A 15,810-nucleotide genomic window follows, 5' to 3' on the forward strand; every position below is an offset into this window, starting at 1 on the left:
CTTACCCTAGCCTCATAACTACTTGTGTTGACGTATTCAAAATACACTTACTGACACATCTTGCTCTGCTGGACCGCGGGGTCAATGAGTACATATTGTCTCCACAGTTCCCACAAGAGGATTGTCCGGACTGGTGCTGATACTGACCGTCAGGGCATTCAACACAACCTCCACTAGGAGAGGACGAGTATCCGTAGGGGCATGGTACTGAAACATATATACACATGGAGATCTAGCTGACTTTGAACATACAGAGAGATTATTTCACTCATTCACGCCTATGAGTTTCGTAAAAATTGTATCCTACGAGAATGAGTGTTGTATTATCTTTATTACCCACGTCAAATATGTATTAAGTGTAAATACATAACAACTTTCTTTCGTAAACAGACCAAACTGCAATGGCACTGTGGATATGTATCTAAAGCACAGAAACATGCAACAATATCTATATTTGAGTATTTTCGCATAAGACTTATAACATAAACACGAAACCAAACCTGTTGTAGAGTGTTGACAGATCTAGCTGACTGTGAACATACAGAGAGAATATATATATACTGAGAGGCATTAGAAACGCATACCCAATTTTAAGATATAATTTTTTAAGAACATATGAGGTCCGTTTACATTTTACCTTGTTGACACTGTCCATTGTTGGTTATTACTGTAAACATGTCAGACGGGTTGCAAACAAAAACTGTTTCTGGAAACGAAGCCAATCACCCAAACGCAACACACCACTGGGAATGCTGCTATCGATGCACATTTTGTGAAAGGCATGATGCATGTGCAAACCTCAAAGGTAGGCCCTATAAATGCACACCATGACATTTTGCCATCACTTGCCGACACAATGCCGCGGTTAACGCAAGATCAGCGTAATGAAGCAATGGGGATGTTAAATGCTGGTCGTACCTAAGAACAAGTTGCTGCTCATTTCCACTGCCATCAAACGACAATATCGAGATTACATGAGCGGTTGAGAACCACAGGCAGCGTAAGGGACCGTCCTCGACAAGGTGCACCGCCTGTGACGTCACAGAGACAAGATCGTCAAATCGTTAACGGCCACCTCGGAAATCGCTTCACGTCTGCCAGGTCACCAGCAAATGCAACCATTGGTCTCCGTGGAAGACACATCAGTGACCGTACAGTGCGTCGTCGTCTTGCTGCCAGGAATTTGAGGTGTCGACGACCTTACCGTGGACAAATCTTGACTCAATCTTGAACAAACACCTTCGGAGGCAATGTCACAAAATACACTCCGAATTGGGACACTGATTGTATAACCGGGGCATCGAACGTTAGTCTAGACAGCTGTCCAGATAGTTTAAACTGACTTCATTTCACCACGCTCAACCTTTAACGTGAAACAAAACTGAAAGTGGTCGGGTGTGTCGGGCTCATTCGGACCTTCGATCCATCGGTAGACAGAGCATATGGCTATGGCTCGATGTCTGCATGCAGTAGATCTATGCATAACTAATATAGAATGCAAAAATAATTTAATGCGTATGACGATCTTGTTTGGTTAATAAAGTGTGTGTAAATGTCTCTCACTTTCGTGAGATTCCTTTAATTCTGCTTTGTAGTTGAGAAAGCGAATGACGTCTCGCGATTTGTTTATGAATGAAAAAAGTAGATTCGGTGTGACAGAGGTCACGGTTATCCAATCAAAACGAGTAAAACGAGGTCACGCTTTACGGCACACGTGTGACATACGGATTTTGTATCTAACCACCTGTATCTACATGGGTAATAAATGTAGATACATTGTACGTGCTCAGTCAAACAGTGAGTGAGGTTTTACGCCGCTTTTAGCAATATTCCAGCAATATCACGGCGGGGGACACCAGAAATGGGCTTCACACATTGTACCTATGTCGGGAATCGAACCCGGGTCTTCGGCGTGACGAGCTAATATTCAAACATGAAACCACATCTGGTGTTGCGTGCAGACGAATCTGTCTGACTGTGAACATAGAAGATACCTGTACAGCACTGCAACATGCAAACTTGTGACAGAATACAAACTTCATTACATTTAACAAAAGCTGACACATTCAGAATTGCAGTATAGATTTGCTCAATGAGGTCAAGGGACGGTCGGGTAGCCTGGTGGTTAAAGCGTTAGCTCGTCACGCCGAAGACCCGGGTTCGATTCCCGCCATGGGTACAATGCGTGAAGCCCATTTCTGGTGTCCCCCGCCGTGATATTGCTGGAATATTGCTAAAAGTGGCGTAAAACCATACTCACTCACTCAGTCAGTGAGGTCAACCTTTTGGGATGTACATGTATTGTTATTCCCCCTCCCCTTGTACATGGTATGATTGAGTGTTTGTTGTCTGACGCCGCACTCAGCAATATTCCAGCGATATGACGGCGGTCTGTAAATAATCGAGTCTGCAATAGACAATCCAGTAATTGATATCATTAGCATCGATCCACGTAATTGAGATACAACGACATTCATCAACCAAGTCAGCGAGCCTGACCATCAGATCCAGTTAGTCGCCTCTTACGACAAGCATAGTCGCCACTTGTGGCAAGCATGGCTTGCTGAAGATATATTCTACACCGGATCTTCACGAGTCTGTGAATGATTATGTGAGGGAAAGTGATTAATGAAATACGAATTACATATATTGCATGCTAACCATTATACAAATAATTTTAAAAAATGATAAATGTCAGCAAAGCAGCCTTTAACAAAAGCTACTGTCAGCATTGATGCCAGCATCCACACAATGTCTACATAAAATAAAGAGAAGAAAATAACAAATATAAAACAAGTTCTGCACAAAATGCATTTTGAGAGGGTTATGGGTTATGGGGTATGGACAAACCGCAAAGGTCAAATCAAGTTGATTTTTTTTCCAAAAATGGAACAGATGTGCTGAGGCCTGCACACATGCCAACTTTCTTTACATCTTAACAAATATGGCTGGAAATGTCCAAATCATGTTTTCAATATAGTTTACTCAGGGGCCATTGAGGACTCATGGTTTGGTGAAACAAGCGTGCGAAGTTTCATAGTTCAAGTCAACAATCAGTTTGAGTGGCTATGGTTTAAATACAAATGCCACACGTTTACGTATTGAAGAAATTGTTTTTTAAAACGACCAGTAACGAAACAATCAAAACAACTAAACACCAATCAACTTTCATAACGTGTTTAACATATGGCCGAACAGGGTTTTCACTATAGCTGCGGGGACAGTCAGTTTCAAACCTCTTGAACAAGTTCAGGTTTCATCCTGGGTGGGAACGAGCAGGTGAACTTAGGATAGCGAGAATAAAATTAGACATGGTCAAAGTGCAAGGTCTAATCAAGAATAAACTTACAAGATGCGAATCTCCCTCAAAGAACATATTTTATCTTAAGTCTTAGTCATAGTCCTCAACTGAAAAATCGGATTCACACAGAAGAACCATAAAGGATTCCATTGTCTGTCATTTTACTTATGTCATTTACTGAAATGTTTTATCACGGCATCATCAAACGAGCAATGTAATGCAAAGTCAGATCAATCTGTCATCTTAATTGTCATGTACTGCATCAGAACTTTGGAATACGCCGCGGATCTACACATGGTGGTGATGTTTTATTCCTTATTGACTTGTGAAGAGAAAGGGCATAATAAAAGACTGAGTGAGTGAGCTTTAACGCAATTTATGAAACTATTGCTATTATCAACAATACTTACCTACACTCATAAAATATGAAGAAACACATTCCACAAAGTCTTCATTATGCAATAGTTATAGTTTTTTATTGTTAAAATATGTCACTGTAAAATATTATGGTCTGTTCTAGTAGCTTGTAACAGACTATGGCATACTTTGCGAAGTGAAAATATCTTTACGTTTTCTTTGGAAGGACAGCAGAAGACAACAGACAAGAAACCGACAACAAGCAGACAGTACATACACCCGCCACCTAAAAGTCCAGTAAACCAGCAACTTACAACACTTCTTGTTTCCCCCGACGTCCCTCAGCTGGTATCCCACACTGCAGGATTGTCCGGACCGAGTGAGATTAACGCCCGTGGAACTGTCCTGCACAGTGAAGTTACATCCTCCGGCTACCAGACCAAACAACACCTTCTTCTGCAGGTTGATGGTGTCGGCGCAAAGTTCCAGGGCTGCGTTCCGGCCATCGTTATTCTCCAGTTTGAGTGTCAGTTCCACCTTGTGCTGAAAAGGAGGCATGGTTTGATAGCATCACTGTACTGGACATGTACTTCACATCGTACACCGTGATAGCATCAGTGTACTGAACATGTACTCCGCATTGTACAGTGTGATAGCATCAGTGTACTGAACATGTACTTCACACTGTACACCGTGATAGCATCAGTGTACTGAACATGTACTCCACATCATACACCGTGATAGCATTAGTGTACTGAACATGTACTCCACATTGTACATCGTGATAGCATCAGTGTACTGAACATGCACTCCACATTGTACACCGTGATAGCATCAGTGTACTGAACATTTACTCTACATTGTACACCGTGATAGCATCAGTGTACTGAACATGTCCTCCACATTGTACACTGTGATAGCATCAGTGTACTGAACATGTACTTCACAATGTACACCGTGATAGCATTAGTGTACTGAACATGTACATCACATTGTACAGTGTGATAGCATCAGTGTAGTGAACATGTACTCCACATTGTACACCATGATAGCATTAGTGTACTGAACCAATATGCATAGAACGTTTGAATGTTCTGCAATGTGACCTTAGAGTAAAACATACTTATTCCTTATTGTACAATGTTTTCAATATATGACTGATACGATTCATAATGGCGCCAATGAGACGAACGTCTTTATCCAACATTTATGATTAAGCAATGGAAGGCACCCAATAACGTAACCTGAAATGAGTGTTACCTTAGAATTATTTGTATTGTTCTGTTATGTGTTGCTAACACATGTATATGTTCAATATTATCTATGACTAATATTCACATATCGATACATCAACATACTTCAAAGAGAGCAACACCACCGACAAACATGGCATCGCTGACTGTGAAGCGGTAGTAGGTTCCTTGTAGTATGTCAATCCGACACAGTCGGTTGATGATAGATGTCGCAGGGGATATCACATCATTGTAAAACTGTGTTAGGTTGTTACGGCATTCGTTGTTGGATCGCACTTGGTCCTTGGACTTCAGATCAAGGCTGACCTTGTATGTGTACTCAGTAGTTGTGGAAGCTGTAGAGGAAGTATGTATTATCTACAAAGCACTGAGATACAAAGTATATCCAACGACAATCCATTTACAGATACGCACCAGAACATAAGAAAGTAACATTCCCTTAAGTAAACATCATGCTCTTGAAGATGACATATACACATAACTACCTAACATATAGATATCTAACAGAAGCTAACATAATGAGAGCCGCCAGATCGTTGACAGCAGCTCCACCTACGTAAACAGTCCTCTAGGGGGAAGGCTGGTGACCAGACATTTTCCCCCGAACAGTTGTATGTCCGACTTGTGGAGCCGTCAGCAAACGCATATCCACTGTTGCAGGTGACGACGGAGGAGAGGATGCTGCTGTCGCTGTTGTTGGAGCGAGTAATGTCGGCGTTCTGTGGAGTGTTGGTCAGGCCATGGAAGCATTTTACAGCTGAAAGAGTAAACATATCATGAACAATGATTTTTTTTCATTTTATAAAACACCTTTAAACAAATAGATCGCTACATGTATGTATGTATGTATGTATGTATGTATGTATGTATGTATGTATGTATGTATGTATGTATGTATGTATGTATGTATGTATGTATGGGGACAAATCTAAATCGCTACTTGCGAACACTGTGCAATTGTCAGTAACCCAATTGACGTCATTGTTGCAGAGGTAGAGGACTAGAAATCTGCCATGAATGATTTGAAGATCAAAACAATAAAGCAAATCCTATGAGCTTTTGAGAATCCATATATGGTATTAATTCAATTTGTCTCAATACTTTTGGTGACTATAAAGAAAGCCCCTCAATGATTGTATTAAGGGTTATGATTAATCTTTGAAACAGGGATTTGGTAGTACATCTCTCTTTGTACGATTTTTTTAGCTTTATAATCCAGTACAAAAGAGTAATGGACATGTCTTCAGTCAAACGTTGATGGTATTGATGAATGCAGGATTTCCTCATTGATAACATCTGTGTAAACGTTTGGGGTAAGACATTTAGGCAAGGAGTAGACATCATCATGGGCACCAATGGTGCTCCGTCTTTGCATATGAATAGGAATTTCTCTTCGGATTGGCAAAGTCAGAACAAAGTAATCTGGCCAAGACGTGTCAGCTTCAGGTGCGTCGATGATCTGATATTGCTCAATAAAAATCAAAGAGCCAATTTCCTTCCACTGATTAACTCACACAGATTGTTACATGTTTAGTTTAGTTCGCATTATTTTCTAGTAACAGGCTACACCTTGGACATTTTATTGTTTAGAGCCGAACTATTTACAGCATGGAAGCGCCAGGCGGGAAAAGTAAAGTCAACGATTGCAAAAACGTATCGCCCCGTTGTACTGTTGCAGGTATGTGACATCAGGACAAGGACAAGACATCATTCTGTGTGTGTGATATTTATCAGTGCATATTCGTGCTGACATTTGGGACTGCTTAGAGACCAGCCAAATACACAAACAAAATTGTGATACAATTTAATTATTCCTGATTGCTTTACACTGTATCTTGTTTAATTTGGACTACATATTGAATACTGCTATATGTACATGCATGTGTAAATATATACTGGCATCCGTGTGTATGTATGTACATATGTGTATGTATGTACATATGTGTATGTATGTACATATGTGTATGTATGTACATATGTGTATGTATGTACATATGTGTATGTATGGGAATATGTATATGTGCGTGTGTGGATGTGTATGTGTTTGTTGGTATATGTAGGTGTGAATATGGATAAATGTAGTTATTGAGACAATACTGCTAATCCAGTAATTCAACTCAAAATCCAGAGCTCATGGCAACAATGGATATTTCTTGGCTTTTATTCATTTTATTCTCTTCTACCGTTATACGAAGCAAAAATAATCATGCCCGTGGGTACATTATACTTTATTATTTCAAGAGAATCATGGTGTTACTAAATCATGGGAGTAAAGGATAAAGTGCATATAGTAACAGCCATTTGCAGATGCCTAGCCCAAAAAACGGAACGAAAAGAAGTCGCGAATATATACAGACAAAACGGAAATCTCTATCATTTGTTTGCAAGATGTCCATATTTCCAAAGATGACAAAATTCTATGAAAAATGACGAGTGACGGTATAAAGTTAACCATCACCACTGTGTAAGGTCCAAACTCTCTCTTTTTTTTAAATGATCATATCGGTAATGACTCTTCAGTAATATTTGGAGGTTCGAACTCTGTACTTGATCCTTCAATAGACTTAGAAAACTACAAAAATATTAATAATCTTAAAGCAAGAAAATGGAAAATCTAATAAATCTAATAAATCTAATAGATGCATGCTGAGAACGAAGCTCGAACAACAATACATTGACTTGGGGGAAAAACTAACCTCGTCAACAAGCTAGACGAGTCTTTGTCCTAGTGACTGAAGATCTTTTTAATCTCAGTGTTCATTCTTGAATCCTAACCGGCTACAAAACTGATCATTCCGACATTACATTGTCACTATCAAATCAACAACAAAAAAGAAACGGGGAGATACATCATTATTAGGAAAAGATGAATATATAGAAATGGTAATAGATATTTTAAACGAAACTTAACGTGAATACACAGATCCTAAATATGACCTTGAAGACATTAAATATATCTCTGACGAAAATTTAGATCTTGCAATTACTGATTCGCTGTTCATTTCTAAACGAAAGCAAAACATTGTTGTCCAAACGATTAGAACGAAAATCAGAGTTCGAAAAATAAAGAAGAGGAGATAGGCGGAATTCAAATCTGTAATAGAATACACTAGTATAACGAAGGAAGGAAACGACTAATTACTTTTGTCACTTAGAAAACAGGAACTATACGAATAAACTTATGAGTCCTGATAAAGGTGAGAAAATAACAAATGGTTATTAAATAATAAACGAACAGAAAAAGTTTACTTAAAAATATATGTAGAAGATATTGACGTTGAAGGGTTAGATTGTTTAAAGGACATTACCACTTTAACTTTAAATACAAATCTTCCAGAACATACAGATGAAGAAATACAATTTAACGAAATAGCTCCTACTATTAAGTCATTGAAAAATAATAAGAACCCGGGATTTGATGGTTTTTCTTACTGAACTTTTTCAAATATTTTTGGAAAGACACTAACATTTGGATTTATATCTAAACTGACGTCCAAAAGAAACTTTACCAACAGAAAATATAAACTTCAGACAAAGTATATTTTTTTTGTCGATGAAGTCTATCTAAAACACATAACCTAAATACAACAATAGTGTATGCAGAAAATGTTAATCGTCTGTTACATGTTTGCGAGATAACACGCGAAAAAGTGAAAAACACGTACACCACGGACAACTGCAAATGCACTTGCGGGTAAGGGTAAAAAACGATTGCAACGGCAAGACAGTCATCCACAGTGATTAAAAAACACAAAAGAAATGCCACGACTCACAGTCGAACAACGTGAACGAGCCTTGGGTGTGGTACAAATGGGAGCCGTTGGTGTTGCCGTTACCAACTTGATGCAACGTTACAGACAGACAGGGCGGACCGCTGACAGGCCAAGAACAGGCAGACCCAGGGTGACCACGCCCCATGATGACCGGTACTTGCGTACCTTGCTCCACCGAAATTGCTTCCTGACAGTGACAAATGCCTTAGGTCACAGGGTTCGTCGACAGACTAAGGGCTAATGGAATCAGGGCTTTTAGAACATACAGAGGACAGCTATTGACAGCGACAAACATCGTCGTCTGCGATTGAGATGGGCCCGGACTGTACGACGTTGGCAACGACGTGACTGGCAGAGGGTTGTCTTCACTGACGAAAGTCGATTCTGTATGATCAGGGCTGATGGAAGACACCGTGTTTACCCCCGAAGGGATGAACGAACGGCGGCGTGTTGCGTGCAGGAGGTCGTACCATTAGGTGGAGGGAGTGTCATAGTGTGGGGAGGGATCTGTGGGCAGGAGAGGACACCGCTGATCATCGTTGACGGAAACGTGACAGCTCAGCGTTACATGGATGACATACTTCGTCCATTTGTCCTACCATTTCTCCAACAGCAGCCACGTGGTGTCATTTATCAGCATGACAACGCTAGAGCCCATACAGCCAGAATTGTCACTAACTTCCTCGCAGCCAACAACGTCAACGTCCTGACGTGGCCTGCACGCTCACCCGACATGTCCCCCATAGAACACCTCTGGGTCTTGATGGATCGTCGTGTTCGACAACGACCACACTCTCCAGCCAACCGGCAAGAACTGATCTTGGCCCTCCAAGAAGAATGGCGTCAAATCCCACGTGACCTCATTATTCGACTGACTTTTTCTGTGCGTCGAAGAGTTTTTGCGTGTATTGAGGCATTTGGTGGTCACACACGCTACTAATGACTTGTTATTGAACTTGAGCGATTGTTTATGAACTCTACCTATTGTCCATGATTCTGAAAGCTCGAGTTTTGAACCACACCCAACTTTGCGGGGCTCTGACGTCATTCTCAGTCGCTGTATGATTTTCAGTGTTGATTATGTTGATATATTGATCTCAATACACTTTACTTCATGTTTTGTTGTTTTGTTGTTTTTTACCAAGAGTGATTTCAAACTCTGGTAAAGTTTCTTTTGGACGTCAGTTTATATCAATAACACTTACAAAAACAATTCTTTGACTCTAACAATAAATAGAGGAGTTGTAACATACATTCCAAAGGCAAATGCAGACAGACGTTTATAAATAAATTGGGGCCTATTTCTCTTTAAAATGCTTCATATAAGAGTATTAGGACTTGTAAAACAAAGAGGATACATGGGACACTGGATCTCCTTGTCCACGATTATCAGACGGGATTTATATCCGGTATGTGTATTAGCGAAAACATTCATCTTTGAAACAAAAATGTTATAGATAAAAGGCATATTAATAGTAACTGATTTTTTAAAAGCCTTTGAAACAGTTTCTAAACGATTCATTATGAAGGTTCCAGATGAATTTGGTTTTGAAACTTACATGCAAACATGACTAAATATCTTGATCTCAAACTTTACTTATTATTTCTGGAGGTATTTTGGCGGTACAAAAAAACCTACTTAACCTTACTGATATTACGTAACAGATACTAAAGGAAAGAAAACATGTTTAAATCATTTCTGAAAGACGCTTATAATGTCGAGTTGCGATTTGCATGACGAAACAGAACAATAATTTATTTGACTAAATAGTGGAGATGAATGGAGAATAACATAAAGCAGGCTGATTGACTTTAGGTAATCTAAATCTCTTACAATTATTACAACGTACATCGGTATATGAAGTTACTGTGATTCTATGGACCGTTAAAATCATCAAAATACTAAGTGTTCATCGCGTTAAGATGCAAACTTTATTTTCATCAAGATACGTAGATATTATAGACTAGAAGCTCACAGGAGGACTGGCACAGGGACACAGTTATTGCTTGATACAACAAAATAGTTTGTCTCCTGCTGAGGTCTACTACGCATGTCAGCACACTCCGTATCCGCGACATACTTACGTTATCTCTGAGAAATAGCATGCTTGCTAATCAATGGTGATTTACCTCAAAATTAAACGTTATTCCGCGAGACTTAACAGTATTGCATAATTAAACTGAATTGAAATCCGTTTTCAACATTTAAGGATGAGAGTTTACCTTTGATCAGAACTTGGAAGGCACATGTTTTTTCAAATCCCTGGTCGGTTCGTAGCGTCACTCTGTAGTCATTGAATGTGCCCACGTTGGACAAACTGGCGGTGATAGTAGGGTAGGAGGTCAGTGTTCCGTTAGAGTGGCTGATGCTGTCGGTGATGTTGTGAGTGGTAGATGTTGATGTCACATTGTATGTTACATTAGGACAGTCCAGAGTGATGGAACCTCTTTCTGAAAAGTTGTGAGCAATAAAGTTCATTAAAAAGTTTTGACTGGACTTCTACTGAGCGAAAGTTAACCTAACATTCAGTATTGATTTAAGCTAACTAACATTTACCGTAGCGAAACATATAATACTGCACGAAAATAACACTCGTTACTGTTACTTTAATACCAGCATAACCATGTACCGCACATGCGTTCTACTGGTTCACGTTCACAGCAGCTGTACATTACTGTGAGGGAGCTCTCTGAATCAGGATTGCAGGGCACATTTTCCATGGTAATATCCTACCTCTGACACTGATCTTGAACTTGCACTGGGAACTCCTGCCAGCACCATCGGTGGCTTGATATATGACATCCGTGTTCTTCCACACTGGGTCTGCAGGATTGAACCCGGTGGGGCTGGTGAAACCTTTCATGCTCAGAAAGCCTGAGTTGTCTTGAACAGAGGGGATGGTGATGCTTGGTGCCTGCATCTTGTATATGGTAATGTTCCTGTCACCGTCACAGTTGGTAAACACTGGGGGACTTGTATCTGTGTAACAATAAACAGCAATTCAATATACAATAGGACTTGAAGTGTGTATCTGTACAAAGTACCGATGCGTCGTGAAATTTTAACTCCCTCACTGCATAACAATATACAGTAATTCAATGTACACTAGGACATGAAGTATGTTTCTGTATAACAATATACAGTACTTCAATATACAGTACGACCCTAAGTGTGTAGGTGTATAACAATATACAGTATTTCAATATACATTAGGACTTGACGTTCGTTTCTATGCAACAATATACAGTAGTTAGACATACACAAAGACCTGACGTGAGTATCTGAATAACAATATGCAGTAATTCAGTTTACATTAGGAATCGAAGATTGTAGCTGTACAGCAATTTACTTCAACTCATTATGCACTATAACTTGTATCTGTAAAACGTAGGAGATAGTCATCACGAAGTGGTGGTTAAACAATATATACAAGGACTAACACAGTAACAGTCCGAGTCTAGGTGACACCAATGTCAATATACATTAGCGTACTGCACCTTGTATACCTATCACACAGTAACAGTCTGTGTCCATGTGATACCAATGTCAATATACACTAGCGTCCTGCAGCTGGTATACCTATCACACAGTAACAGTCTGTGTCCATGTGATACCACTGTCAATATACACTAGCGTCCTGCAGCTGGTATACGTATAACACAGAAACAGTCTGTGTCCATGTGATACCAATGTCAATATACACTAGCGTACTGCAGCTGATATACCTATCACACAGAAACAGTCTGTGTCCATGTGATACCAATGTCAATTTACACTAGCGTACTGCAGCTGGTATACCTATCACACAGTAACAGTCCATGTCTATGTGGTGCCACTGTTTATACAAACTGCACCTGGTTTACGTATAACACCGTAACAGTCTGTGTCCATATGATACCATATGATACCACTATGATACCAATGTCAATATACACTAGCGTACTGCAGCTGGTATATGTATAACACAGTAATATTATGTGTCGATATGATACCACTGTCAATATACACTAGCTTACTGCAGCTGGTATACGCATAACAGTTAATGTCATGGTGATAACCTTTACACACAAGAACACTTCGCCAAGTGATTACCTTCAGATAAAGGAACACTTCCACCCAGTTACTACCTTCACATACAGGAACACTTCCACCCATTGATTACCTTCACATACAGGAACACTTCCACCCAGTGGTTACCTTCACATACAGGAACACTTCCACCCAGTGGTTACCTTCACATACAGGAACACTTCCACCCAGTGGTTACCTTCACATATAAGAACACTTCCACCCAGTGGTTACCTTCACATACAGGAACACTTCCACCCAGTGGTTACCTTCACATACAGGAACACTTCCACCAAGTGGTTACCTTCACATATAAGAACACTTCCACCCAGTGGTTACCTTCACATACAGGAACACTTCCACCCAGTGATTACCTTCACATACAGGAACACTTCCACCCAGTGGTTACCTTCACATACAGGAACACTTCCACCCAGTGGTTACCTTCACATACAGGAACACTTCCACCCAGTGGTTACCTTCACATACAGGAACACTTCCACCCAGTGGTTACCTTCACATACAGGAACACTTCCACCCAGTTATTACCTTCACATACAGGAACACTTCCACCCAGTGGTTACCTTCACATAAAGGAACACTTCCACCCAGGGATTACCTTCACATACAGGAACACTTCCACCCAGTGGTTACCTTCACATACAGGAACACTTCCACCCAGTGGTTACCTTCACATAAAGGAACACTTCCACCCAGGGATTACCTTCACATACAGAAACACTTCCACCCAGTGGTTACCTTCACATACAGGAACATTTCCACCCAGTGATTACCTTCACATACAGGAACACTTCCACCCAGTGGTTACCTCCCCATCAGAAACACTTCCACCCAGTGATTACCTTCACATATAGGAACATTTCCACCCAGTGATTACCTTCACATACAGGAATACTTCCCCCCAGTGATTACCTTCACATACAGGAACACTTCCACCCAGTGGTTACCTTCACATATAGGAACATTTCCAAACAGTGATTACCTTCACATACAGGAATACTTCCCCCCAGTGATTACCTTCACATACAGGAACTCTTCTACTTAGTGATTACCTTCACATACAGGAACACTTCCACTCCAGGATGCCGACCTGGTGGCGGTTGAGTAGACACAGGTGCGGTTGTCAGCAGGAACAGGTGTGAATCCAGGTCTTGTGCACCTGTAAGCCAGAACCTTCCCCTGCTCGTAGCTGTCAAATATCTGCTCTGATCCCCCGGGGGTGCCTGGATCCGGGCACTTTGCAGCTGATGAATAAACAAAGATTTATATATAAAGTTGAAGTGGTTATAACTGGCGGTATATGGCTGGAATATTGCTAGACGTGGCGTTAACATCACTCACTGACACACACAACACACAAGCCACACAACACACAACACTAACAACTCACAACACTAACAACTCACACACTTGATTATGAATCAACTATAAATGCTAAGGTAGGGTAAATTCAATGATAAACATACTTGTTTATACCTTACATGTCTTAGTATACATCCAAGCAACAACATATTCGCCACAACAGTCCTTTAGCATTGGGACATGTGCTTGTTGTCCTGAAGGGAAGATAGTCTATCACCCATCTAGTTTCATCTTGTGACATCATCGCGTTAGGTTTAAACAACCAATCGTGAACATGTGTAAGGTTTTACTCATTTTGAACTGTTTATATTTACATTTAGATCAGATTTGGTCTCCGCAACGCTTAACGGGCAACACGTACCTATGCAGGTGAGATTACCAAAGCCCCACCGACCATTCTGCAGACACCTCACAGTGCTGTTATTGTCAGTCGATACTCCTGATGCTGTCGCCCCTGTACTGCAGCTGAACTCGAAGAATTTCCCGAACGTTGATCCTGTCGTAGCAAGGTCTGGCTTCTGAAATCCAGCGATGTCTTCCACAGGTCCACAGTCAACAACTGAAACATGAATAAACATACACAAATGAATATCCTTTATTATTAACACTCCTCTTGACATTGTTACATGACGTTGACCATTCTCAGGAATTCAAAGGAAATTAAATGTAGCAGGTCAATCCTCTCAAATATAACAGTAACTAGATATGGCAAGTCAGCCCTCTTCACACGTGACAGTAAATATATATGACAAGTCAGTCAGTCCTCTTTATACGTGACAGTAAATATATATGACAAGTCAGCCCTCTTCACACGTGACAGTAAATATATATGACAAGTCAGTCCTCTTCATACGTGACAGTAAATATATATGACAAGTCAGTCCTCTTCATACGTGACAGTAACTAAATATATGCGAAATATACAAAATATGAGATTGGTTGGTTGGTTTGTTGTTTAACGCCGCACTCAGCAATATTCCATCTATATGACCACGGTCTGTAAATAATCGAGTCTGGACCAGACAATCCAGTGATTGATATCATGAGCATCGATCTACACAACTGGGATACGATGACATGCATCAACAGAGTCAGCGAACCTGACCACCCGACCCCGTAAGTCGCCTCCTGATCTCCTAAAGGTCATTTATGTATATAGTTGTACATACTTTGCTGGGGGGCAGGCCATCAGATCTTATGGGTCATCATGGTTGGTGTGTTGAGATTGTGGCGCACTATGAGTCAAAGAGGTTGGCTGTCAAATTCGCAATTTGCATTTTGCAGCCTAAGTACGTCACTGACATCAGGTTTACCACCTCTATTTGCGAGACATGCGAGACATTTCGAGGTATGCTTCTGATGAGTCGTCCGATGTCAGCTTGACTCAAGTTGTTCCTTTCATCAGTGACGGCAACACCTAGTTTATTGAGAGCGGTGGGTTGATTTTGACGTTGACGTACACGTCTGCCAATGATGTCCCATATTTGTTTAGTAGGGGAATGGTCAAGAATGGGTGCTGACCATGTGATGGGTGTTTTGCTGTTGGAGGAATTAGGTCACAATCCTAGCATGATGAGCACTTGTATTATCATCTTGAAAGATGAAACTTTGCAACCGATCCCTTATCTGAGTGATCATGCCAATGTTAAATCTGGCATACCACCCCTTGCACGT

At 40.5% G+C, this 15,810-nt stretch overlaps 1 protein-coding gene across 1 annotated transcript in view; it reads right to left on the reverse strand.

The window, feature by feature from the left end:
* LOC139469398 (uncharacterized) overlaps window positions 1-15,810 on the reverse strand; it is a 103,270-nt gene that overhangs the window by 58,884 nt on the left and 28,576 nt on the right. Inside the window, exons 21-28 of the mRNA XM_071251562.1 lie at window positions 14,498-14,695; window positions 13,827-14,018; window positions 11,419-11,664; window positions 10,908-11,135; window positions 5,468-5,668; window positions 5,017-5,246; window positions 3,973-4,201; window positions 52-207 (exon numbers count right to left, since the gene is read on the reverse strand). Of these exons, the coding sequence (XP_071107663.1) occupies window positions 52-207; window positions 3,973-4,201; window positions 5,017-5,246; window positions 5,468-5,668; window positions 10,908-11,135; window positions 11,419-11,664; window positions 13,827-14,018; window positions 14,498-14,695 (1,680 nt within the window). The remainder of the gene's footprint in view (window positions 1-51; window positions 208-3,972; window positions 4,202-5,016; window positions 5,247-5,467; window positions 5,669-10,907; window positions 11,136-11,418; window positions 11,665-13,826; window positions 14,019-14,497; window positions 14,696-15,810) is intronic.

Source organism: Haliotis cracherodii, unplaced genomic scaffold (assembly GCF_022045235.1).
Source record: "Haliotis cracherodii isolate W230 unplaced genomic scaffold, xgHalCrac1.p SCAF_2, whole genome shotgun sequence".
Taxonomy (NCBI): domain Eukaryota; kingdom Metazoa; phylum Mollusca; class Gastropoda; order Lepetellida; family Haliotidae; genus Haliotis; species Haliotis cracherodii.